The sequence below is a fragment of the Gopherus evgoodei genome, chromosome 3 (genome assembly GCF_007399415.2).
Source record: "Gopherus evgoodei ecotype Sinaloan lineage chromosome 3, rGopEvg1_v1.p, whole genome shotgun sequence".
NCBI classification, from domain to species: domain Eukaryota; kingdom Metazoa; phylum Chordata; order Testudines; family Testudinidae; genus Gopherus; species Gopherus evgoodei.
Genome location: NC_044324.1, coordinates 109661863 through 109686120, shown reverse-complemented (window position 1 = coordinate 109686120; position 24258 = coordinate 109661863). Strand labels below are relative to the sequence as shown.

Sequence of the window (24258 nt, the reverse complement as noted above, 5' to 3'; positions counted from 1 at the left end):
GAATATGGCCTTTCGTATACAAAAGTTCTGCAGCCACTGCTCGTCATTGCAACCCTGCATTATCATATGATCCCACCTGTTTCTTGGTCTCAGATGTGGTGTTTCACCATCCGCAACTGCTCTATGAAGTGCACCAACAGCCTTGAATTGGTTTTCTCTATGTTCCGCAGCAATCTGCTCTCCATGAAATCATCATATTCTCCACCGATACGGTTCTTCTTGCAGCGCTGCAAATACCAGAGGATCATGTGCCCTGTGCTTGCAACGTTCATGACAATAGAGCTGAGGCTCCATGCTTTTGTCCAAGATGCGGACAGTGAGGAAGACCCTGTGGTTTCATGGGATTTTTGGAAAGGGTGCAAAAATTAGGAATGTAGATGACATTATGGGATGGAGAATGTTGCATCCTGGGAAGTAGAACCCTTGCTCCCAGTCATCTCTGAACAACTTGTTTCTCCCCTACCACGCATTGTCAAAATTTCCCAAAAGACAACGTGCTGGATGGTGGCAAGTTGAGACAAGCACCCCTGTTGAGTATGTGTGGTACTGGTGCAAGGAGCCAAATATGCATGCGCACGAACAAGATGCTAATTGTAGTTTATGCTGATATAACTTGTGGCAGCCAAAGTTTGTAGTGTAGACGTGGCCTTAGAAGTGAAAATTTCTGTATTATGTGCCAAACCTCAGTCTACTCTATTTCCCTCCCACCTTCCTTAACTGATTATAATCAATCAATTGCTAGATTATTGTGAATTTAGCACAAAATGTCTTTGAATTAACCAAGGCAGTCTCCTTTTAAGTTACTTTCCATTTTTCGTAATACTCCCTTTCCAGGTTGGGAAGAATTAACAGAGCTTTTGTAAAGGGAAATCATGCCTCACCAATCTATTAGAATTCTTTGGAGGGGATCAACAAACTTGTGGACAAGGGTGATCCAATGGTATAGTGTACTTGCACTCTCAGAAAGTCTTTGAGGTCCCTCACCAAACTCTTAAAGAAAGTAAGTAGTCTTGGGATAAGAGGAAAGGTCCTCTCATGGATCAGTTACTGGTTAAAAGATAGGAAATATAGAGTAGGAATAAATGGTCAGTTTTCAGAATGAAGAGCGGTAAATAGTGGTGTCCCACAGGGGTCTGTACTGGTACCAGTACTGTTCAACATACTGTACTCTTAAATGATCTGGAAAAAGGGGCAAACAGGTGACAAAGTTTTTAGATGATACAAAATTACTCAAGATAGTTAAATCCAAAGCAGATTGTGAAGAGTTTAAAAGGGATCTCACAAAACTCAGTGACTGGGCAGCAAAATGGCCGATGAAATTCAATTTGATAAATGCAAAGTAATCCATATTGGAAAACATTTTGCATATAAAGGGATTGGTTGTACATTAGCTGTTGTCACTGGAGAAAGTGATCTATTGGAGTCATCGTGGATAGTTCTCTGAAAATATCTGCTCAGTGTGCAGCAGCAGCCAAAAAAGCTAACAATATTTGGAACTGTTAGGAAAAGGACAGATGATAAGACAGTTTTATATATATATATATATATATATATATTAATGCACTATATAAATACATGGTACACCTACAGCCTGAATACTGTGTGCAGTTCTGGTTGTCCCATCTCAAAAAACCCAGCAACGTTAGAATTGGAAAAGGTATAGAGAAGGGCAACAACAATGATTAGGGGGATGGAGCAGCTTCCATACGAAGAGAGGTTAAAAAGACTGGGACTATTCAGCTTTGAAAAGAGATGACTAAGGGCATATGAAAGAGGTATATTAAATCATGAATGGTGTGGAGAAAGTGAATAGGGAAGTGTTATTTACCCTTTTACATAACACAAGAACCTAGAGGCCACCCAATGAAATAAATAGGCAGCAGATTTATAACAAACAAAAAGGAAGTACTTCACACAGCACACAATCAACCTATGGAACTCATTGCCAGAGGATGTTGTGAAGGGCAGAATATAACTGGATTAAAAAAAGAATTAGATACGTTCATGAAGGATAGGTCCATCAATGGCTGTTAGCCAGAATGGGCAGGTTCACAATCATAAGGTCCAGGTGTCCCTGACCCCTTGATTGCCAGAAACTGGGACTGAATGATGGGATGGATCGCTTGATTGCCATGGCAATTCAGTCCCTTTGAACATCTGTCATTGGCCACAGTCCAAAGACAGGATACTGGGCTAGATGGACCATTGGTCTGACCCAGTATGGCCGTTCTTATGTAAATATGTTTGGATTCTGAATCTGCAGAGACATGCATATGAAGTGACCCACTGAACTCATGGGACTTCTGGCATATTTGAAATTAAACATGTGAAAGTCTTTTCAGGGTCTAGGCTCGTGTATCTTTACATATTTTTTCTTTTCTAAAACAGTGGCTTATTCATTCATTCTGATTGGAGCCAAATATTAATTGCTAAAATAGCTAATATTATCATCCATATCTGTTGTTTTGTGCCAAAAGCTATTCTGTGCATGTTCAGTTGGTGAAAAAGTTTAGTTGCCTTCTCCTAGCTCCTGATCTGAGGCACTGTGTATAAAACATTTAACTGTTTTAACATCTGAATTGGTTGATTTTATTACATGTTTTGCATGTAACTTTATTCTTAAGTAGAAACTAAGAGAAAGCAAAAAAATAATAGGCATCTCTGATCAAGCCTAAAACACCAGTCGTTTTTAATCAGTACAGCCATAACTTTGCAGGAAAACTACAAAAACATTTGGCTTATTTTTTTCCGTTGCTTAGTTTCCCACAGGGATAAAAAGAACTACATGAGCATCTGATAATCTTTGATATCTTTAACCCTTTCTTTTACAGAAAAAATATGAAATATATTTTTGCACGATGTGAAACAGTACAGTGGACAAACTCATATGTTTTGCCAGAGTTTCCTTATGATGTCCAGTGCATATTAGCAGAAAGGAAATGTCCTGACCACAGCATGAGAATAAGGATTATTGAATTTTTACAGGCAGACATGACAAAATACCTGGAAGGATCACTGTAAGTACAGTAGTTTTTGGATTCACTCTTTTTTGGGGGGTGCAACTGATTGCATAATGAAATTCCCATATGATGATGAACCAGTCTCTGCAATCTGTAAACTTAAATGGTTAAAGTCATTGATTTAAAACCCACTGAAGTCAGTGGAAAAAACACTCTTGGTTTTAATGATGGACTTTGGATCAAGCTCTAAAGGCTCTTTCCATGCATTACTTTTAGGATAATTTCTTCTTCCTTTAATATGTGATTTAATGTAAAATATTTTGGAAACACTGTATCAGTGTAACTTGATATCCTCTTGAAAAAAAACCCCACCGGACTTCAAATTGACAAAAAGTGTCTTAAATGCCACCTATTCCTATATTTTCTTTTTATCTGGTTTGAACAGGTATCCAAACAGTCAGCAGTATAATGTTGTCGTCAATGCATTGCTTCAGGCATATCCATTCCTTGATGAGGATGGGAATGGCTTTGTAAGTATCATAATTGGTGCAGTTCTCAGTTTATCTTAAATCTCTATCAAATATGAAACTTTTAATCTAGTTGTTTAGAGGGAGACTAATTCAGAGAGAATTAATATCAGTTTGTTTTGTGTTTTTATTTTGCATAGTGCTGCACTTCTGTTTTAAGTTATATGTATCCCAAATAATATACTTAATTTTAAGCACTACTGCATAGGATTAATTAAATTACATGCAGTTTATCAAAGCCACTGTCAGATCATAGATGCATAAGCACTAATGAAAAGTTACCTAGCTGTTGCTTGCATTGACTTTCTCTGTAATGTGCTTGTTTAAAAAATCATGGTGATGATACAACTATGCCAGGCCAGTGGAAAATTGTATTTGTATGGGGGAGATATAAACATTACATTATAAATATATTTGGTACTACTGCAATGCATTGTGATGGTCATTTGTGAACTTGTTTACTATTACCTATCTCTATCAAGTAATTATTGTGTTCATATATTTTTAAATATGGCAGGAGGAGGTACATTTGGAGAAAATAGCTCAGTAGACCACTGCTAGGGCTCTCATGTGGTTACAGCAGGAAGCAGAGTGGAAGGAGGAGACACTGTTAGGTTGGATGTAATTTTTCATTTTCAGGGTCCAGAAAACAGATCTGCAATCTGAAAAGATAATGTTCAGGCCTATTGACTTCACATCATTGCCTTGCCATGTGATACAGCACCTAGTAAGACTGTCGATGGTGGGGGAGGGGGGTTACAGAGACACATACATGTCCTCCACAGAGTTATTGCAGAAAATGCAATCTAAGGAAAAATGTGATGAATATCCTAATTCTCCTTTCAGCCTGGGCATTGTGAAAGGGAAGCATCACACTGAAGTAAGCAAACTCCCCATCCTGGGAAGGAAAGGCGAGGTAGAGCATAAATGAGCTATATTCTACCCTTATTTTTGCTTAAAATTCCTGTTGAGAACCCCCAATAGGAGTTTCATGCCTGGGTCATTGGTATGGCATGACCCCGTTTGTAAAGACTGACTAGATTCCATTTGTGAGTGTTTCTAAGGTCCCATTTACAGAACTTCATTTTAGGAAAAATAGTGTTTGAATGTGGCTGTGAAAGCAGCTTTCCCTAACAAATGTAGACGTGGCTAAACTGTGCTATAAATCATTTTATAAAACTGTTGTTTGTCAGATCATTCATCCCTTTCTGCATTGGCTGGGGACATTGCATTAGCAGACTGCTAGCAAAAACTTTGGGGAGTAGCATAATGCAGATTGAGCAAGCAGCTGAGTGGGGCAGAGGCTTCTGTTTTGGTAATGTGTCTGTTTTATATTTAACATTTCATTCCGTTGCTGGGAAACATAGCTGGAAGAAACAACAAAAGCATGCAAGGAAAAGGTTCAGCCTAAAGAGTCACAATCTTGCTAATCTCATATGTTAGAAGTTTGAGTGAGGCCCCCCCCTTTCCCACCCAGTTGATATTTAAAAAGGAAAAAAGGTTTTTTTTGTTTGCATTTTGTTTTATGAGCCTATGGTCACATTTTAATGCAACCATGAGGGCTAGAAGTTTGCTATTTTTTAAATGAAAGCTGAGATTCTTCAGTATACCCATGACTCCGGCAGATAGGGCTTTAAAAAAACAAACTAGTTATTGCGAGAATCATAATAAAATCATAAGAATTTACAACGCTGGATTCATAATACCTAAAGAGAAAGTACTGTTGCCTGATTCCTTCTTGGTGGAATCGGGCTCAGAAGACTGGAAACATAAAGCTTCTCACATCACCTGTTATAACAATGTTTTGGACAAATGTAAGGAAATAAAGGAGTTGCTGGAATCACCAGCAGTGCTAACACTGATGATTCAAATATCTTATGAGACATCTGAAACGATCAGATAATTGGATTTTCAAATGAGTGAAACTTGTTTCTCCATCAGTTTTGAATATGGGCAATATACTCCTGTTTGAGTATATTCCCCATATCAGAGTCCAAGTTTCTGAGATCATCAGAAACTTGGATAATTAGGGATTACCTACAATCTCTGAAAAGGCGTTGAAAGAGGCTGTGCTAAACATAAAGAAAACACCTCGAAGGTGAAGTGGGAATTTCAGTACTGGATGACTCTGCCAACAAAACGTAAGTGTAAAAATGTTTGTAAAATGATGTGTCCTGGCTAAGAGACAGATTATGAAAATAAAGCTAAATGTATCAATGTTTGAAATTGGGGCTGCTAAAATGCATACAAGTAGGCAGCAGGTTTGTATTGACAGTTGGTCATGTTGTTATGGGGCTGAGTAAGGGAGGTGGATGGAAAGGGTTCACCAAACAGAGAACCCGAGCAGTAGGCCTCAGGGAATAATAGCACAAGTGCTAAAGCTGACAGATAAAATGTTACCCAGAAGAGTAAAAACCTTTGTAAACTAATCTGTCAAAGACACTGACTTCATTTATCTAGACTTCTCAATTGAGTTACAGGAAAAAAGTTTATTCAGTCTTTACAGAAAACTGCCTAAAAGTTACAGGAATTTGATTTTGTTCTCCTATAACCAGTGCTGTGTGTGTTTCCTGGCACAATGGACTCAGATTCTGTAGGAGGTATTTTTTTTCTGTTTTGCAAACGAAGTGCCAAATTCCTCTGCAATGTTAATTGTGTTATTTTCCTCCCATAATACATTGCTAGGTCGCAGCTATGGGCCCCAGCTCCTGAAGTCATGCAATTTATCAAATAGTACATTAAAAAAATAAATAATTTCTACCCCACCTGGTTATCGAGATAAATTTGAAAACATGACCCATGTGTAACTGAAGCTTCAAATTCGGGCAGATGTTGCTGATAGCTTAATGCAATAGTTTTGAAAATAGTGAGCTGCCCCATTCATCTCAATGGGGTAACTCCAATACCTACTGCTCTGGGATCTTCCCACCAATATCATCCTAGTGGAGAACTCTCTTTGTGGCAGGAAAAGGCCTGGCCTACCCATGCAGATGAAAACCCAGATGCTAGAGAAAATACTGTAGAGATCCCATGTCAGTCCCCCTGCTCTGGGAAGAGAAGGAGCTCCTTGACCTCATTTCTCCAAGTGTGTGTGAGATGCTATTGCCCAGGGGTGATACCGTGAGAGTGTAGCCACAGGGGATCCTCTGTACTGGTCTGGAAATGGAATTTACATCTCATGGGAAATGTCAACATTTCAAAATTTCTTTCCATTCTGAATCGGAACAAGAAGTCAAAATATTGAAAATTCTCAAAAAATTCAGAAGAGTTTTGAATCTGAAATGTTGGAATAAAAACTGTCAGTATTTTTGATGGAAATTACTTGACATTTTGGAAACGGAAAATTAAAAAAACTTTTGGAAAAATCTTAAAAATTGAAGTAGATCGATTCCAGTGAAACAACATTTTCCCATCAGGAAAGTTTTCATGCAAAATTTTTTTTACTAGCTCTAATTTTCAAATATTAACACTTGTTTTGGTGTAAAATATTAAAAAGTGTAACTTAAATGCAATTAATACTTTCCTTTTTTTATGGAGAAAAAGGTAATTTAGATGTTAGGAAACTCAAACTGACAGAGCAAGATCTTGCAAAGGTCAAGAGTGTCTCCAGTATTAGCAGGAGAACATGAAAATAGAATCCTACACAAATCTTGCCATTTCTTTTTATGGTAAAGAGGTAACCAGAAAGATGCCTGTCTACTACTGGTCATTTAAAAATTATTCGTAATGCCAGTCAACATTTGAGATATCTGTTTTAAACAGATAAGAAAGTTGTCTTGCTCTCTATTTAGAGTGGGAAGTGGGTAAAAATTAAGATAAAAACCTCAGTTTAAAGAAAAGAGTGGCTTAAAGCTACTAAATGCAAAGCTATAGCCCTGTAATCCATTAGTGAAGAGCTTTGAGCTACTTTTGGAATGGAACACAAGTTTTACCACATAGGACTGGCTTGGGGATGAGAGAGGAAATCAATGCTTGAATCTTATTTAAGGTCTCCGCTCCCCTTTCCACCCCCACACGCTCCCTCCAATAGTCCTTCCTCTTACTTGAAAGAAGTGGGTAGAAAAGAGGAGGGCTGCATTTAATAGGATAATTCAGATACTTACAGGAAATAATTTTTCTTGGGTATTTTTATTATATTCCATGATGGCCAGGCTTACGATGTCTGTGTTCCATCTTCAATAGTTGGTCATTTTTTGGATTTCCATTTTTCTAATACTAGTCTTTCAGCAGTAATTAGTGCTCTACTGAGCCAAAGTTTTTCAGGTTTATTCAGCTTTCAATTAACATTTAAAATGACATGGTTAGCTTGTAACCCATTTTTTTTTGATAGGCAAAAATAAACTCTGCAATTAAGTTCTGCCCAAAACATACAGATATAGGAGCATTCCCAGAGCATATGGATTAAGTTAGCAGCTGCTGAATCATAGCACCAACAAGGGTCCAATGCAGCCTGCATATGGTTTTCTGTGGGATTAATCTTTAAATGGAGGTCCAAAGAACAGATTGGCAAACTGGCTAAAATTTGTTTCCATTGGTTAGCAGAGAATTTCTTCTTTAGGAAATCTATGTTTAATTCAAATTTGCTGGCCAAGCGTGCATATACTTGCATATACATAGGTCTTGGAAATCGGTAATATTTGGAGAAAAGAAAGCAGTTCCCAGGTGGATTGGGGGAGCACAGGCATCTGGGCCAAACAGATGGTAGCTGGCATATTTAAGTTGGATGTATGGCCGCTTCTTCTTAGTCTCTAGATTGAATCTTTCTTTTAATATTGTAAAAGAGAGGAAGGTGTAATTTTCAATAAATTGACTGATGCTCAAAATCCCTTTCCTAATTGAATCTGTCCAGATGATGGGGTTGTCTGCTATACAGAGTTTTGAGTTACCCCAGATAGAGGCTTTGGTACGTAGAACGGGGGTGTCTCTGGCTGTCACCATGGTTGGTAATTGTTCTTTAAGGAATAGGTAATGATCAGGATGCAGCACGCTGGAAAGGGTTAAAGGAGCCACCAGTGCTGTTTCCAGCTGGATCCAATACAGGGCTCTACAGCTCGAGAGAATGACTTGCTATCTTGCTTGGCTAATTATTGCCTGATGGTAAAGTTGAAAATTGGGAAATCTAAAACCTCTGTCTTGATAGGAGCTGTAATCTTTGTAAGGAGATTCTGGGTTTGTTACCAGCTCTCCACAAGGAGGATCTGAACATGTTGATTTTAGTAAAATTAAAAGGGAGGAATAAGGATAGAGAGGGAGGGAGTTCAATCAAAATGAGTGCCCTTCCCAGGATCCTCTTTATTCTTCTTCGAGTGATTGCTCACATCCATTCCAGTTAGGTGTGCGCGCCGTGCGTGCACGTTCGTCGGAAACTTTTTACCCTAGCAACTCCAGTGGGCCGGCAGGTCGCCCCCTGGAGTGGCGCTGCCATGGCGCCCAATATATATCCCTGCCGGCCCGCCCGCTCCTCAGTTCCTTCTTACCGCCGTGTCGGTCGTTGGAACTGTGGAGCGCGGCATAGCTGTCCTCCACGTCCCTAGCTCTCCTAGTTCTCTATCGTTTATCTATCGTTCAACTCTAGTTCCATTATAGTTGTTAATTAGTTTGTTAAGTAGATAGTTAAGTTAAATAGTTGTTAAGTAGTTCTTGCCGGGGGCTTAGCCCTTCCCGGCACCCGGCGCCAGGCTCATGCCTGTTTCGCCGGGCTTCAAGCAGTGTGCGGCCTGCAAGAAGCCCATGCCTACCAGCGATCCCCACGAAGCGTGCCTGAAGTGCCTCGGGGAATCGCACAGATCCGACAAGTGCCGCATCTGTAAGGCTTTTAAGCCGAGGACAAAGAAGGAGAGGGATCAAAGGCTCCGAACTCTCCTAATGGAGGCGGCACTTGACCCGACGGCTTCGCAGGCCGTGGTATCGGCACCGGCACCGGATCGCTCCGGCACCGAGAAGACTCCTCGGCACCGACCCTCTCCGGCACTGGAGTCAGAGCCAAGGCCGTCGAAGTCTGATACTCCGGCCAAGCAGACCCGGCTAGAGCGCCCGGCCTCGACATCGGCCGTGGCGCCGCCGGCACCGTCAGCACCGTTGACTCCGGGCCCGGCGGGTCCGTTGAGTCCGGTACTGCCGAGCTCCCCCATGAGATCTGGGGTTGAGATAGTGGTCCCGTCCACACCGGAGACCTTCGCCTCGGCTCGGGACCTTATTGCCCTGACTGAGCCCACTCGGCTGCCACCCCCGGTACCTCCGGTGCGGGTCGTGTCCAGAGGCAAGCCCATGATATCGGCACCGCCCAGAGACAGTCGTTCACGATCCAGGTCCCGACGTCTTGGGCGCTCCAGATCCCGACGCCGCTCGCAGTCCCGTCACCGCTCCCCTCAGCGGTACCGGTCGCACTCGCGGCACCGGTCGGCATCGAGACGGTCGCGGTCAGGCTCCAGTCGTCGACACTGGCACCGCGATTCCAGGAGCAGGTCCCGACGCTACTCGCCGCACCGGTCGACCTCCCGGCACCGAGCTGGTGGCAGGTCCCGGTCTCGGTCGACCTCCCGGCACCGAGCTGGTGGCAGGTCCCGGTCGACCTCCCGGCACCGAGCTGGTGGCAGGTCCCGGCACTGAAGCGGCGCCCGGTACCGATCAGGATCCCGGCACCGTGACAGATCCCGGTCCCGATCCCGATCCCGGCACCGATATGACTCCCGGCACCGGTACCCGGCACCGAGACGATCCTCCGTGCCGGCCCGCGCAGACCCTTACCATCCAGGGTCGGCCCCACCATGGCCCTCGAGACAGCCGTCCGTATCTTCCCAGACGGACAGCGGGTATGCGCTGGGCACCGACAGGCAGGCGGCGCTGTTCGGTGATCCGCCGCTGCAGGACCAAGGCCCACAACAGTGGGGATTCTGGACACCCTGGGCATACCATCAAGCCCAGGGCCCCCAGCAGCTCCCTGCTAGACCGGCGACTGCGGAGCGTAGGGCCCCTGAAGCCTCGTTGTCTCGCCCCCCTCCCTCCCCGGAAGGGGAGGAAGGGTCCAAGCAGCAGGACTCCGCTGCGGCTCCGGAGGCAGAGGCGAGGGCTGAGGAAGACCCTCAGTTAGACACTCTCGTGCCTGGGGTCTCATCTTCCTCCTCCCCGGATGAGGCGGTGGCGGGTACCTCCTCCAACAGTCCCCCCCCGCTGGATCTCAGGGCGCACCAAGACCTCCTCAGGCGATTGGCTCAAAATCTGAGTCTGCAGGCAGAGGAGGTCTCGGAGATAGAGGATCCAATTGTAACCATCCTCTCTTCTGATGCTCCCACCAGGGTCGCCCTGCCCTTCATACGGACCATCCAGGCCAACGCCAATACCATCTGGCAGTCCCCGGCCTCCATCCCTCCGACAGCGAAAGGAGTCGAGAGGAAGTACATGGCCCCTTCTAGGGGATACGAATATCTCCATGTACACCCGACTCCGGGTTCACTGGTGGTGCAATCAGTGAACGATAGGGAGCGTCACGGCCAGGAGGCTCCAGCCCCCAAATCCAGAGAAGCCAGGCGGATGGACCTCCTTGGCCGTAAGGTGTATTCGGCTGGGGCGCTGCAGCTCAGGGTCTCCAACCAGCAGGCCCTGCTGAACAGATATGCCTTTAATTCCTGGGTGGCAGTGGACAAATTTAAGGAGCTGCTGCCACAGGATGCTCGCCAAGAGTTTACGGCCATCTTGGACGAAGGCAAGAAGGTCGCACGCACGGCCTTACAAGCCTCCTTGGACGCTGCAGACTCGGCTGCCCGTACCCTCGCGTCAGGAGTTACGATGCGTCGCATCTCCTAGCTGCAGGTTTCCGGCCTTCCGCCGGAGCTCCAGCATACCATACAGGACCTTCCTTTCGAAGGCCAGGGCCTGTTTTCTGATAAGACAGACCCCAGACTCAAGAGTCTAAAAGACAACCGGGTTATTATGCGGTCCCTCGGGATGCACACTCCCGTGACGCAGCGTAGACCCTTTAGGTCGCAACAACAGCAGCAACGTAGGCCGTTTTCCCAGTTCCGCCAGCGGCAGGACCTCTACAGGCGCCGCGGCAGGAATGGAAGGCGCAGGCAGTCGGGGAACCAAGGGGGGCAGAACCAAGGCTCCTCAAAACCCCCGCCTGGTCCTAAGCCTTCATTTTGAAGGTGCGCCCGAGGGCGCGGTAACAGTTTCCCCTATGGATCCTTCCCCCCCGTTTTCCAACCGCCTTTCGTTTTTCCTCCCGGCGTGGTCCCAAATAACATCGGACCGCTGGGTCTTAAGCATGGTGCAGACGGGATACCGCCTGCAGTTTGTTTCATTTCCTCCTTCCCGCCCTCCTTCCTCGTCCCTCTTCAGGGACCCCTCTCATGAGCAATTCCTTCAGCAGGAGGTGCAGACGCTCCTCAGCAAAGGAGCTATAGAGGCGGTTCCGGAAAACGAGAAAGGCAAGGGGTTTTATTCCCGCTACTTTCTGATCCCCAAGGCCAAGGGGGGCCTCAGGCCTATCCTCGACCTGCGAGAACTTAACAAATACCTCGTGAAGTTGAAGTTCCGCATGGTATCCCTGGGGACCATTATTCCATCCCTGGATCCGGGAGACTGGTACGCCGCCCTCGACATGCAGGACGCGTATTTCCACATTGCCATCTGGCCACGCCACAGACGCTTTCTCCGCTTCGTTGTGGGGGCTCTTCATTATCAGTTTGCAGTCCTCCCATTCGGCCTGTCCACGGCCCCGAGGGTGTTTACAAAATGCATGGCAGTTGTCGTGGCGCATCTTCGGCGTAACCGTGTCCACGTGTTCCCTTATCTGGACGACTGGTTGATTCGGGGCACGTCGGAACAGCAAGTCAACAGCCATGTCCGCCTGATCACCGGCATGTTTGCAAGTCTGGGCCTCTTGATAAACACAGACAAGTCCACCCTGAGGCCCACGCAGAAGGTGGAATTTATCGGGGCCGTCCTGGACGCCACTGTGGGCAGGGCCTCGCTGCCTCTGCAACGGTTTCAGACCATGGCGGCGATCGTTCAACGTTTGCGGTCAGCCCCATTGACGTCAGTGAGGACATGTCTAACCCTGTTAGGCCACATGGCGGCGTGCACCTTTGTGACCGACTACGCTCGGCTCCACATGAGGCCTCTCCAGCTGTGGCTTATCAGTCATTACAGGCCGGCAAGGCAACCGTTAGACATGTTAGTTACAATCCCCCAGAAGGTCTTAGATTCTCTCGGCTGGTGGTTAGACCAGTCCGTATTATGTGCGGGTCTTCCCTTCCACCCCTCTCAGCCCTCGGTATCCCTGACAACGGATGCCTCAGATCTAGGCTGGGGGGCCCACCTAGGGGCCCTGCGGACACAGGGCCTGTGGTCCCAGGAGGAGGTGGGGCTACACATCAACATGCGGGAGTTGAGAGCGGTCCGCCTTGCTTGTCAAGCGTTCTGTCATCAGCTTCAGGGTCGTTGTGTCGCCGTGTTCACGGACAACACGACGACCAGGTACTATATCAACAAGCAGGGCGGCACCAGGTCCTCCTCCCTGTGCCACGAGGCGATACGACTCTGGGACTTTTGCGTAGCCCACTCCATTCACCTCAGGGCTTCCTTCCTCCCTGGAGTACGGAACACGCTGGCGGATCGATTGAGCAGATCCTTCCTGTCACACGAGTGGTCCCTTCGCCCGGACGTCGCTCTCTCCATTTTCCGGAGGTGGGGTTATCCCCGGGTGGACCTCTTCGCGTCCAAGGGGAACAGGAAGTGCCAAGCGTTCTGCTCCTTTCAGGGCAGGGAGCCGGGGTCGATAGCGGATGCCTTCCTCATCCAGTGGTCGACCCACCTGTACTATGCGTTTCCCCCGTTCCCTCTGGTCCACAAGGTCCTCCTGAAGGTGCGCAGAGACAGGGCTCTCGTGATCATGGTGGCCCCGGCATGGCCCAGGCAGCACTGGTACACCATGCTGCTGGACTTGGCCATAGCCGACCCAGTTCCCCTGCCCCTTCATCCGGACCTGATTACCCAGGACCACGGGACCCTCTGTCACCCAGACCTGCAGTCGCTGCACCTAGAGGCGTGGCTCCTGCGTGGCTGACTGGTTCCGAGCTGCGCTGCTCCACGCCTGTGAGAGAGGTGCTCTTGAGCAGCAGGAAACCGTCCACAAGAGCCACATATTCGGCGAAATGGAAGCGCTTCTCCTGTTGGTGCGTAGAGAGAAATCTCCGCCCTATGGAAGTTTCGATAACCGAAATCTTAGACTACGTTTGGTCCCTCAAAGGGCAAGGTCTGGCCTTATCGTCGTTGCGAGTCCACCTAGCAGCTATCTCCACCTTTCACCCGGGTGCGGACGGTCGCTCCGTTTTTTCTCACCCGACGGTGTCGAGATTCCTTAAAGGGCTGGAACGTTTATTCCCTAACGTCCATCCCCCTGCTCCAACCTGGGATCTTAACCTGGTGTTGTCCCGGCTCATGGGGCCCCCCTTTGAGCCGTTAGCTACTTGCTCCCTGCTCTACCTCTCTTGGAAAACTGCCTTTCTAGTGGCTATCACCTCAGCCAGACGGGTGTCGGAGCTCCGAGCTCTTGTGGTAGACCCCCCATATACGGTCTTCCACAAGGACAAGGTGCAGCTGAGACCACACCCTGCTTTTCTGCCCAAGGTGGTCTCAGCCTTCCACGTCAACCAAGAGATTTTCCTTCCGGTTTTTTTCCCAAAACCTCACTCCTCAGGCAGGGAGCAGCAGCTCCACTCGCTGGATGTCCGTAGGGCTCTCGCGTTCTACATAGAGAGGACTAAGCCCTTCCGAAAATCCCCCCAGCTTTTCGTGGCGGTAGCAGATCGTATGAAAGGGCTTCCTATCTCCTCCCAGAGGGTATCCTCTTGGGTTACGTCCTGTATCAGGACCTGTTATGACTTGGCCCATGTCCCTACGGGCCGTGTGACTGCGCATTCTACCAGGGCGCAGGCGTCGTCGCTGGCTTTCCTCGCCCGCGTGCCCATCCAGGAAATCTGTCGGGCAGCGACCTGGTCATCGGTCCACACCTTTGCTTCCCACTACGCCCTGGTCCAGCAGTCGAGGGAGGATGCGGCCTTCGGAACTGCAGTGCTCCGTGCCGCGACTTCTCACTCCGACCCCACCGCCTAGGTATGGCTTGGGAGTCACCTAACTGGAATGGATGTGAGCAATCACTCGAAGAAGAAAAGACGGTTACTCACCTTTGTAACTGTTGTTCTTCGAGATGTGTTGCTCACATCCATTCCACACCCGCCCTCCTTCCCCACTGTCGGAGTAGCCGGCAAGAAGGAACTGAGGAGCGGGCGGGCCGGCAGGGATATATATTGGGCGCCATGGCGGCGCCACTCCAGGGGGCGACCTGCCGGCCCACTGGAGTTGCTAGGGTAAAAAGTTTCCGACGAACGTGCACGCGCGGCGCGCACACCTAACTGGAATGGATGTGAGCAACACATCTCGAAGAACAACAGTTACAAAGGTGAGTAACCGTCTTTTCTGTTTATTTTTCTCCAAATGGGGAAAGGCAGTGCCTGCCATCTGTTTAAATAGTTTGTTAACTGCATGATTAACGGGGATAGGTTAACCTTGACTATGTTTTTAATTTCCTTAGAGAACAGGATGCCAAGATATCTGAGGTTTGTCTGTTGCCATCTAAACGTCCCTGTAGGAGAGCCACTTCCAACTAAATCCAATAAGGTCTTCATTGCTTCTGACTTATCCCAACTTATCTTTGTAGCTGGAGAGTTTACCAAAGTTATCCATGGTTTGAAGGATACTGGGAATAGATTGATCTGGATTTTTAATAAAGAAGAGGAGATGATCTGCATATGGAAAAATTTTTGTCTCCTAATTCGATCCCTTGAATACCTTGGTGTTCTGTGATTAGTACTGCAAGTGCTTCTAATACTAGACTAAACAGAGGGGGGGTGAGAGAGGGCATCCCTGACAAGTTCCACAAAACAGAATAAAGTGGGGGAAGTGGCGTTGTCTGAGGTATTGTGCTATTTGTTAGGGTACAAGAGTTGGGATTGGGATATAATAGCTGTATCCATGAAATAGGACTTTCCCAACCCAAATTTATCCTTGGTAAGAAACATATTGCTGGTTCACTCTGTCAAAGGCTGTCTGCATCAAGTGAAATGATTGCATGGGAATTTGGATAGTGTTGATGGAATGCCATAACGTTAATCAGTGGACGTGTGTTCTGTGAACCACTACTTTTTAAAATAAATCCCACCTGATTAGGATGAACCATATCACTCATTGCTTTTCAAGTGCTTAGCCACTGTTTTTGAAAGTACTTTTATATCAGTATTGATTAAAGAGATGGGGCTATAGCTGTTAACACTTTTGAACATCCTTCCTTGGTTTAAGCAGAACAGTAATTAAGGCTTCTCTCATTATAGGGAATAATATACCTTTCCTTTAAGGCATCTTTGTAAATGTATAACAGCTTAGGGGCGAGAACTTTTTTGAAACTTTTGGTAGAATTCTGTAGGTAGGCCATGAGGGCTGGGGGTCTTGCCCAGACTCATTTCCTCTGAATGCAACTGAGAGGTCAGCCTGGCCTGCTGCTTTTTTGAGATTCGAGGGATGTTAAGAGTTTTAACAAAATTATTTAGTTCTTCTCTTCTTTGAGAAATCATTATTGTAAAGAGCCTGGAAGAATTTCAAAAGTTGATCTCTCTCTGATTAGTAATAACCTGCCCTTGTTCTGATTTGAGTGATGCTACTCTGGATCTTTGACCTCTCATTTTTAAACTGTATGTGAGAATTTTCCTTGCTCTCTCCGTCTGACTTCCAGTGTGTGTGTTTGAGTCGAAAAAGAGCAAATTCGGCTTGTGCCGAAGTAAGTCTATTTACTTCATACCAAACGCTGATTAATTTTCTACAGTTTTCTTGGGAGAGGGTAGCTTGCACGTTCTAAATCCATAGCTTTAAATTAAGTTTATTCCACAAGATTAATTTGGCTAACACTCTTCCTGCCTGCTGAGTAGGAAATGATCCTGCCCCTAATAAAAGCTTCTAGTGTATCCCATAGAGTGGATCAGAATATCTCTGGTGTGTCATTTTGTTTTGAGGAAAAAACCAATTTCTTCTGCGCAATAGCTCTGAAAATGTTTATAAAAAGAGAGAAGTGCAGTCTCCATTGTTTACAAGTCCGTTCGTTTTGGGAGTGGAAAAGTGTAGTGTTGCTGGTGCATGATAAGAGATCATGATAGTGCTTAATAATCAAGTCTGAGTCTACTAGATTCTTAGCAATCAGGAAGAAATCTATTCATGACTGTGTAGAATGTGGGGAGGAAGAAATATAAAATCCTTCATTTAGGGTTATACAAGTGCCATATAACTTTTAACTCCAGTTCTTCCATATAATCTTTTTAATGTTTCTAGTATGTGTTTGTGTATGCTGGGGACAGCCTGACTTGTCTAAAAAAGGGTACACCACCACATTAAAATCTCCTGCTAGAGTGACTGATTCAAGTGGGATATTAATTTAGAAAAAACTTGGATCATCTTTATTGGCGCCATATACATTAATTAGGGTATATATAGAGTCAGAGATCTTTGCCTTCTCCAGCAAAAATTTACCTTCCTTATCTTTATTTATATCTAGAATTAGTTGTCTGAGTCTTTTGTGAAACAATATTGCTATGCCTTTGGCTGTTAAACATCCCTTCCCCGATCTATACATTCCTAATTTTCTTTGCTTCCAAGCCATTGAGATGGGTTTCCTGTGGGAAGATACCTGCTTTCAGTGTTTTTAGATGAGTGATAATTCTGTTTGTTTTTAATGGGTGGTTCACCCTGTTGATGTTCCAGGAAACGCAATTTATAATATTAGCCATGAGGAGTGCTTGGTCAAATATCTCTTTATCGGGTGCCTAAATACCAGTATTGCTTGGGCCTGTTAATTCTAGAGTTAGGAAAGGTGTATTTGGGTTCTCTCTCATCACACGGGGAATGAAGGGGTGTGGAAGGGGGACAGGGAAAGGTAAAAGATAGGTATGACAAGGAAAACAGAAAAGCTGAGAAAAAGAAATGAAGTGATCGTAATTGACCAAGGAGCGCTTAAAAATATACAACTCTTATCCAGACTGAAACAGGACCTCAGTGCAGGAGGTTTACACTCCCTGTAATTTGGAGATAACTGCATTCCCTTTCACTTTACGCAGTTTCCTTTGGAACTGCGCCTCTACCCTGGTTTCATGCCACAGCAGCCTGAATGTATTGATTGACCTTCTAGGCATTCTGCAAAGTGTAACTCATGCTGTTGAGGGTGAAATTTCTTTCTGTTGGCAAAGTCCAGTGGAAGTTGTATGCTTTTGTTCTGCTGACTAGTTCAAGTGTGGTAGGCAAGGGAAAAAGAGAAGGGCTGCTGCTTGGGACAATTTATTTTGTAACCACTCTGATATTGATATTTTAAGAGTATATTATGGGTGTCTAGGACTTTGGATGGGTCCACTTTGAGGTGGAGTTTCTTTTAAACAATCTCAAAATAAAGTTACAGTCGTAGGTTAGTTGCTTTTAAAAACTAAATTACAATGTTCTTTGGCCTATGCACTGGGACAAACCAAACCATCATCTTAAGGAAATTCTGCCATAGACTGTCCAGAATACACTTAAAGTGTGTCTACAATAGGAAATTTCTTACCTGTTTTTTAAAGTAGCGGTGCTGCTACAAGACTGGTGCTACTATCAACACAACTGTTAATGTACACCTAGCACAAGTGTCTTTACCATGATGTCATCCACTCCTAAAAATGCCTGTCCCTAACAGAGTAGTATATAAGGTCTTAACCATTAAATGCTGTGCAAATCCCTGTGTAGGTAGGTTTGTAGATTGCCTGTGTTCAATTATGTTAGCATTTTAAATAGTCTAAGTAGGCTTTCAAGTGAATGTTTAATAGACTGAAGTAGGTGGGGTGGATATTTAGTTCATATCTTTCCTGGCATTGCTGTTTGCTTGGGGATGGCTTGCTGCATGGTTAGATGGGGAACACCCTTGCTGTGATGGGAAAAATGATGGGAAGCCAAATTTGGTCCTCTTGATATGCAGCTATCAGTGGGAGTGGTCATTTGAAGTTTGTTGCATAGAACTCAAAGCCAAAATCAAAAACTTGAATTTTGAGGAAGGCGGGACATTTGTCAGTACCCACTTTACATCTCTTCTAAAAATATTAATTACAGGATCTATTACATTTTTTAAACCAGTGACTTTTTCCACTATCCCCCCTTAAGCAACATATGTTATTTAAGTTCTATAACTGTTGCTCTTATGTAATACTACATACACACGCACAACAGATATAGGACTTAAGCAGTAAATTGCATTTAGTAGTGGAGGTGAATCCTCTATGTAGTTATATACACTGTGTACATACTGTAAACATAGAAGACAGGATTAGATTTGCAAAGGGACATAGGTGCCTGCCACTTTAGGTACATGTGAAAGGCAAAGACCCACTTTGAAGCACCCCCTACTAATCGCAGGTGGCTCTGCACCACTTTTCCTGTGATCTCCCAGGGACATTTCCTGACACCAACTTCTTGGGGCTGGTTTAATGACATACAATAAATTAAAGCAACAGTCTCCTTTCCTCTCCACTCAGCAGGACAAATGTAGTCTCTCTGGGCAAACCCTGGTCTTCCCCCATGAGGTCTTCCTAGGTTGTTGAATGTAAACTGCATACTCGATGTCAACTTCCCAACCCCCTTCCCTTTAGGGTGCTCCAGGCTTCCTGGAGCCCTTTTCTGTGCTACTGTCTGACCTAATTCCTAGCCATTCCTCAGAGACCCTCCTCCAGAACACAGCTGCTGCTCTGTCAACCTGCCACTCATCCTAGCAGCAGCAGCTGCTGACCTCTGATCCTGCCACCTGCTTCTGAGCTCCCCATGCTACTCACATCCTATCCTGTTTCCTTCCCTACAGCTGGGGTTAATTACTACAATTAAACTCCCCCTTCTACAAGACCTCCTCTCCTTATAAATCTCAGGTGTCTTCCTTCTAGGCGCAATTAGTTAACCAAACTAGAGTGTACTAATAAGGGCTTGTCATAAACAGATAGTTAAGTTTTAATGTCTATTTTACCTGTAAAGGGTTAACAAACACGGACCCAAACACCTGACCCGAGGACCAATCAAGAAACAAGATACTTTCAAATCTAGGTGGAGGGAAGCCTTTGTTTGTGGGTTTTGGGTTTGTGCGTTGTTCTCTCTGGGTCCTGGATGGGACTAGAGGTGCAACCAGGTTTCTGCCAATCTCCCTGCTACAGTCTCTTATCTATTCAGAATAGTGAGTAAGTAAAAAGGCGGTTATAGTCTTTTAACTTGTTTTTCTTTATTTGCAGATGTGTACTTGCTGGAAGTAGCTTAAATTGTGTTACTGCTGGAGAAAGCTTCTTTCTATTGTCTATAAGCTATAAAAACCCTGCATATTTACCATCTTGAATACAGAGACAATTTTTATGTTTTTCCTTCTTTATTAAAGTTTTCCTTTTTTTTTTTTTTTTTTTTTTTAAATCTAATTGATTTTGTGGTTATCTTTTGTAAGACTCCAGGGAAGGGAGTCTGCACTCACCAGGGAACTGGGGGGAGAAAGGAAAGAGAGGAGGGAAGAAAAACCTGCTCTCTGCATTTATCTCTGTATCTCTCTCCGGGGAAGAAGGGAGGGGGAAGGTAACATTCCTCTCAGGGTGGTGATTCAAGGAGTTGAATCACGGTGGTCTCCTAGTGTACCCAGGGCGGGAAAGAGCTGGGAGGAAGAAAGGAGGGGGGAGGGAAATGGTTTATTCCCCTTTGTTGTGAGACTCAAGGAATCTGGGTCTTGGGGGTCCCAGGAAAGGGTTTGGGGGGACCAGAGGGTATTAGTCCATGGAATTCCTGATTGGTGGCAGCGCTACAGAATCTAAGCTGGTAATTAAGCTTAGAGGACTTTAGGCTAGTACCCATATCCTGGACACTAAGGTCCAGAGTTGGGAATTATACTATGACAGGGCTGTAGCTCAACCGTAAGGGCCAGTCACCTGTGCTGGTGACAGCGCACAAATCCCAGAATCAAGCACCATTGGTGTTCACAAAATCCCCACTCAGCTGCTCCCTAACCCTGTAGGTGCCTAAATTATCTGTGCCTAAATTTATACAGTAAAAGTACCCTCGGTGCCTATGTTTCTGCCTCTGGGCATGTGCACTGCTGCCTCCTTCTAGGCAGATGGAGACCTAAGCCCCAAGGCAATGCATGAATTGGGGGAAGATAGGCACTCCTCCACCTAACTCACCTGTGTGGCCTGATCCGGCAGATGTGCTCAGAGCATGCTGAACGCACATGTAATAGCTGGGGTGGGGAGGGAGGGCCTCCCTTATAACTTTTAGCCCAGTGGTTAGGGCACTCACCTGCTAAGTAGGAGATTCCCAGGTCAAAGTCCCCATCTGCCTGATGAGGAGAGGGGATCGGAAGAGGAATCTGCCACCTCTCAGGAGAGTGCCCTAGCAACTGGGCTCTGGGATGGTCTAATGGGGAACTCCCTCAATTGCTCTTGTTGAAGAAGTTACGCTTTGGATGGATGGATGGATGGATAGATAAATAGAGAATTGGAGCAGTTGGACTCGATCCTGAGTGATTGCTGTGTAGCTTACCACCAGGTTACTGAGTCATTCTCATGCTTGTACTTCCTCTGTCGGGCCCAGCTACTCTTTAATTATTTGTCCACAGTGGAACAGTGTCAACAGGGGAGAGTGAAGGAACCGCTCACATCAGGATGTCCCATAGTCTGGTGTTCAGGGCACTCACTTTAGAGGTGGCAGATCCTTATTCAAATTCTCTCTCCCCCTCAAATACAGGGGAGATTTGAGCTGGGGGTCATCCCAGGTGAGTGCTCTAACCATGGGGCTAGAAGTTCTGAGGAAAGCTCTCTCCTTCCTCCCTGGCTTCTTGCAAAAACATAAGCGCTGGACTCCAGGAGAGGGTTCACAGCTGAGAATCCCAAGCAGAGAGAGGCATCTCCCTCCAGCACTGAACTCCCTGAGCAGGGCTTAGGACACATTCCTCTCCTCGGCATCTGTAGGTGGCTCCCCACTCAGTGTGCTGGCTTTTGTGAATCTCGTTCTTAGGCTCCTGTCTCTCCTCCTTCATTGTATAGGAAGCATGAGTGCCTAATTCAGGCTTTGTGAATCCCAGGGATGTTCTAGTCACCTAAAAGGCGTGGAATGCTCATTGTCACAATCATTAAGTCCCTTTGTAAATCTAGCCCATAAAATCTGTAAATAAATATTCAATTAATATTTCCACAGGTTGTTAATGTTAACCTCTGCACCAAAATACTGTACATCTGATGTGGGGGTGGGAGGGCAGAATCAGAAAGCCAGTGATAATACTTTCCCTCATAGTAGGTACAGCATTCAGAATAGAATTTAAAAAAATAATTCAGCGCTTTTTGTACAGTACTGTTCTATCTGCAGTATCCTTTTAGAGGGCTTAAAGGCAGCCTTTTGAAAAGATCTGGATACGAGCAGTTAATGACCTCCTTTTGAGTTTACTTTAGCCAGTTTCTATGAAACAACTCATACACCAAATCAGACTTCAAAAAGCAAATAATTGTTTTATCAAATGTAATTCTGAGGTGGAGAGGAACTGAGAGCGTGTATAAATGCCTACCTTCTGTATAAGAATCCTCCCTCAAAGTTCAGCATTACACAGCAGCACTAGCGCAGTGAAACCCCGAATCTCATTGTTGACATTTTTGGTTATATAACTGTTGCATACAAAATGATTATTCTTTAGTAAATTGCTACATTTAATCTGCCCATAATCCTCTCCCTCCTGTGTCAGATACACAGAGTAATCCTTGTTCTCTTCTGATGAACATGGCGAATCTTCTTGTTTTTGTGGTGTTAGTAAAATAAAGTGACCCAGTGGGCTACCGGTTAACTCCATTTAAGAATGGCAAGACAGATGCCTCCACTTGCTCTCCAGAACACAACTCACTGACTGCCATCACTTGGGAAGCAGGATAAATATATGTAATGGCAATCTTATCTCAACTGATGAAACAGTTTGTGTGAGCAGGGTTTTGCAGAAGCTAATGGGAATCCTATTACAGAAATAGATTTAGCTAAACTCTTAATGTGTGTGAGAGGAGGAGGATAAAATATCTAAGTGTTTTGAACTTTGAATTTGAGAGATTTAAAGCTCTACATAGGTGGCTGCTGAAAAATCAGCTAAAAAATATCTCCAAGACAAAGATGAGGTTAAAAGAAAAATCTGCAAAATAACCAATTAAAATATTTAAAACTAGCAGAACAATGTATGTTGTCCCAAAATATTTAACATCAGAGATTAAATATACTTTATAAGTACTAAATTCAGTATTATTTGGCTTTTTTTTTTTTTAAAAAGATGTTTTCACAACATTCTCTGGGCACATGAACATAAGCAGGTTGACTATTTGATACTAAATATAAATACTTATGGCCAGGCTTCTAATGATGCAGATAGAGGGATTTTCAAAAGCATATAGATATTGCAATTAATGAGAGTTAGGTGCCTGTGCAGTTTTGAAAATCCCACTAGATACCTAAATACTTTTAAAAAATCTGGCTCTTAACCCTCAAATTGAGCTGTTAGCATATGGGTGTAGATATGCACAGGGCAAAAGCCCGAGTGAACAGAAGGACTATATTCTTAACCCTGAAGTTCAAGTCAGTCAATATCTCACCAGTAGGGGAGGTCAGTTCCAAAGTCAGAAGCTATTATATGTTGAAGTCTAGGTGAAGACTAAATGCCTGGTTGAATATCTTAAAGAAAAGGAAAAAACGCAGCAACCCCCTGACCTCTTTTTGACTAACAGAACCAAATGAATGTGAATATGTTAGCAAAAAACCTGCTTCCTTTCATTTTGCTACTGTTCACTGGTCATTCTGTGGCAATTGCTCTATAGATAAAGTTGCAACTAAATTTCCATTATAAGCTGATTTTTGGCTTTTTTCCCCCTTTCCTTCTGTCAAGCTGTCTGGAGTAGCTCATGACCAGGAGCGCCAATGTCATGGCAGACAGTTACAAACCAGGCACAAACCCCAAACTGGTTGTGAGCTTTATACTTAGATTTTACCAACCAGGTATCAAGTGTGAACTCCTCAGGTAATACAACAGCCTTAACATGGAGTCACAGACAGTCCCTTGGGTACTCAGGTCTATCTTGCCACCCAGGCAAGTCTGCCTTTGTGATAGATGGTCCCTTATATCACAAGTCACAACAATATTCACATTACTTTCAGTCCCAAAGGACCAGTTACTCACCTCATCATTTGTACCTCAGATCTCACACTGAAGACGATGCTCATAGCCAATCCTATAATAAACTAACTAAAGATTTATTAACCAGGGGCAAGAAATGAGTTATTTACAAGGTTAAAGCAGGTAAACATGCACATACAAATGAGTTAGTCTTAGGCCTGGTCTACACTGGGGGGTGCGGAGGGGGTCAATATAAGATATGCAACTTCAGCTACGAGAATAGCATAGCTGAAGTTGACGTATCTTATTTTGACTTACCTCTCGTCCTCACGGTGCGGGATTGACGGCTGCAGCTCCTCCATCGATCTTGCTTCTGCCTCTCGCCCTGGTGGAGTTCCGGAGTCAATGGGGAGCGAGTTCGGGGATCGATTTATCGCATCTAGAATAGACACGATAAATCAATCCCCGATAGATCGATTGCTACCTGCTGATCCAGCGGGTAGTGTAGACGTACCCTTAGGTTTCAAAAAGTAATAGAAGCCGTTGTATTGAACAA

The 24258-nt window shown here is 45.0% G+C and overlaps 1 protein-coding gene across 1 annotated transcript in view; it reads left to right on the top strand.

The window, feature by feature from the left end:
* SAMD3 (sterile alpha motif domain containing 3) overlaps positions 1–24258 on the top strand; it is a 101820-nt gene that overhangs the window by 49805 nt on the left and 27757 nt on the right. Inside the window, exons 5-6 of the mRNA XM_030556296.1 lie at positions 2832–3017; positions 3406–3490. Of these exons, the coding sequence (XP_030412156.1) occupies positions 2832–3017; positions 3406–3490 (271 nt within the window). The remainder of the gene's footprint in view (positions 1–2831; positions 3018–3405; positions 3491–24258) is intronic.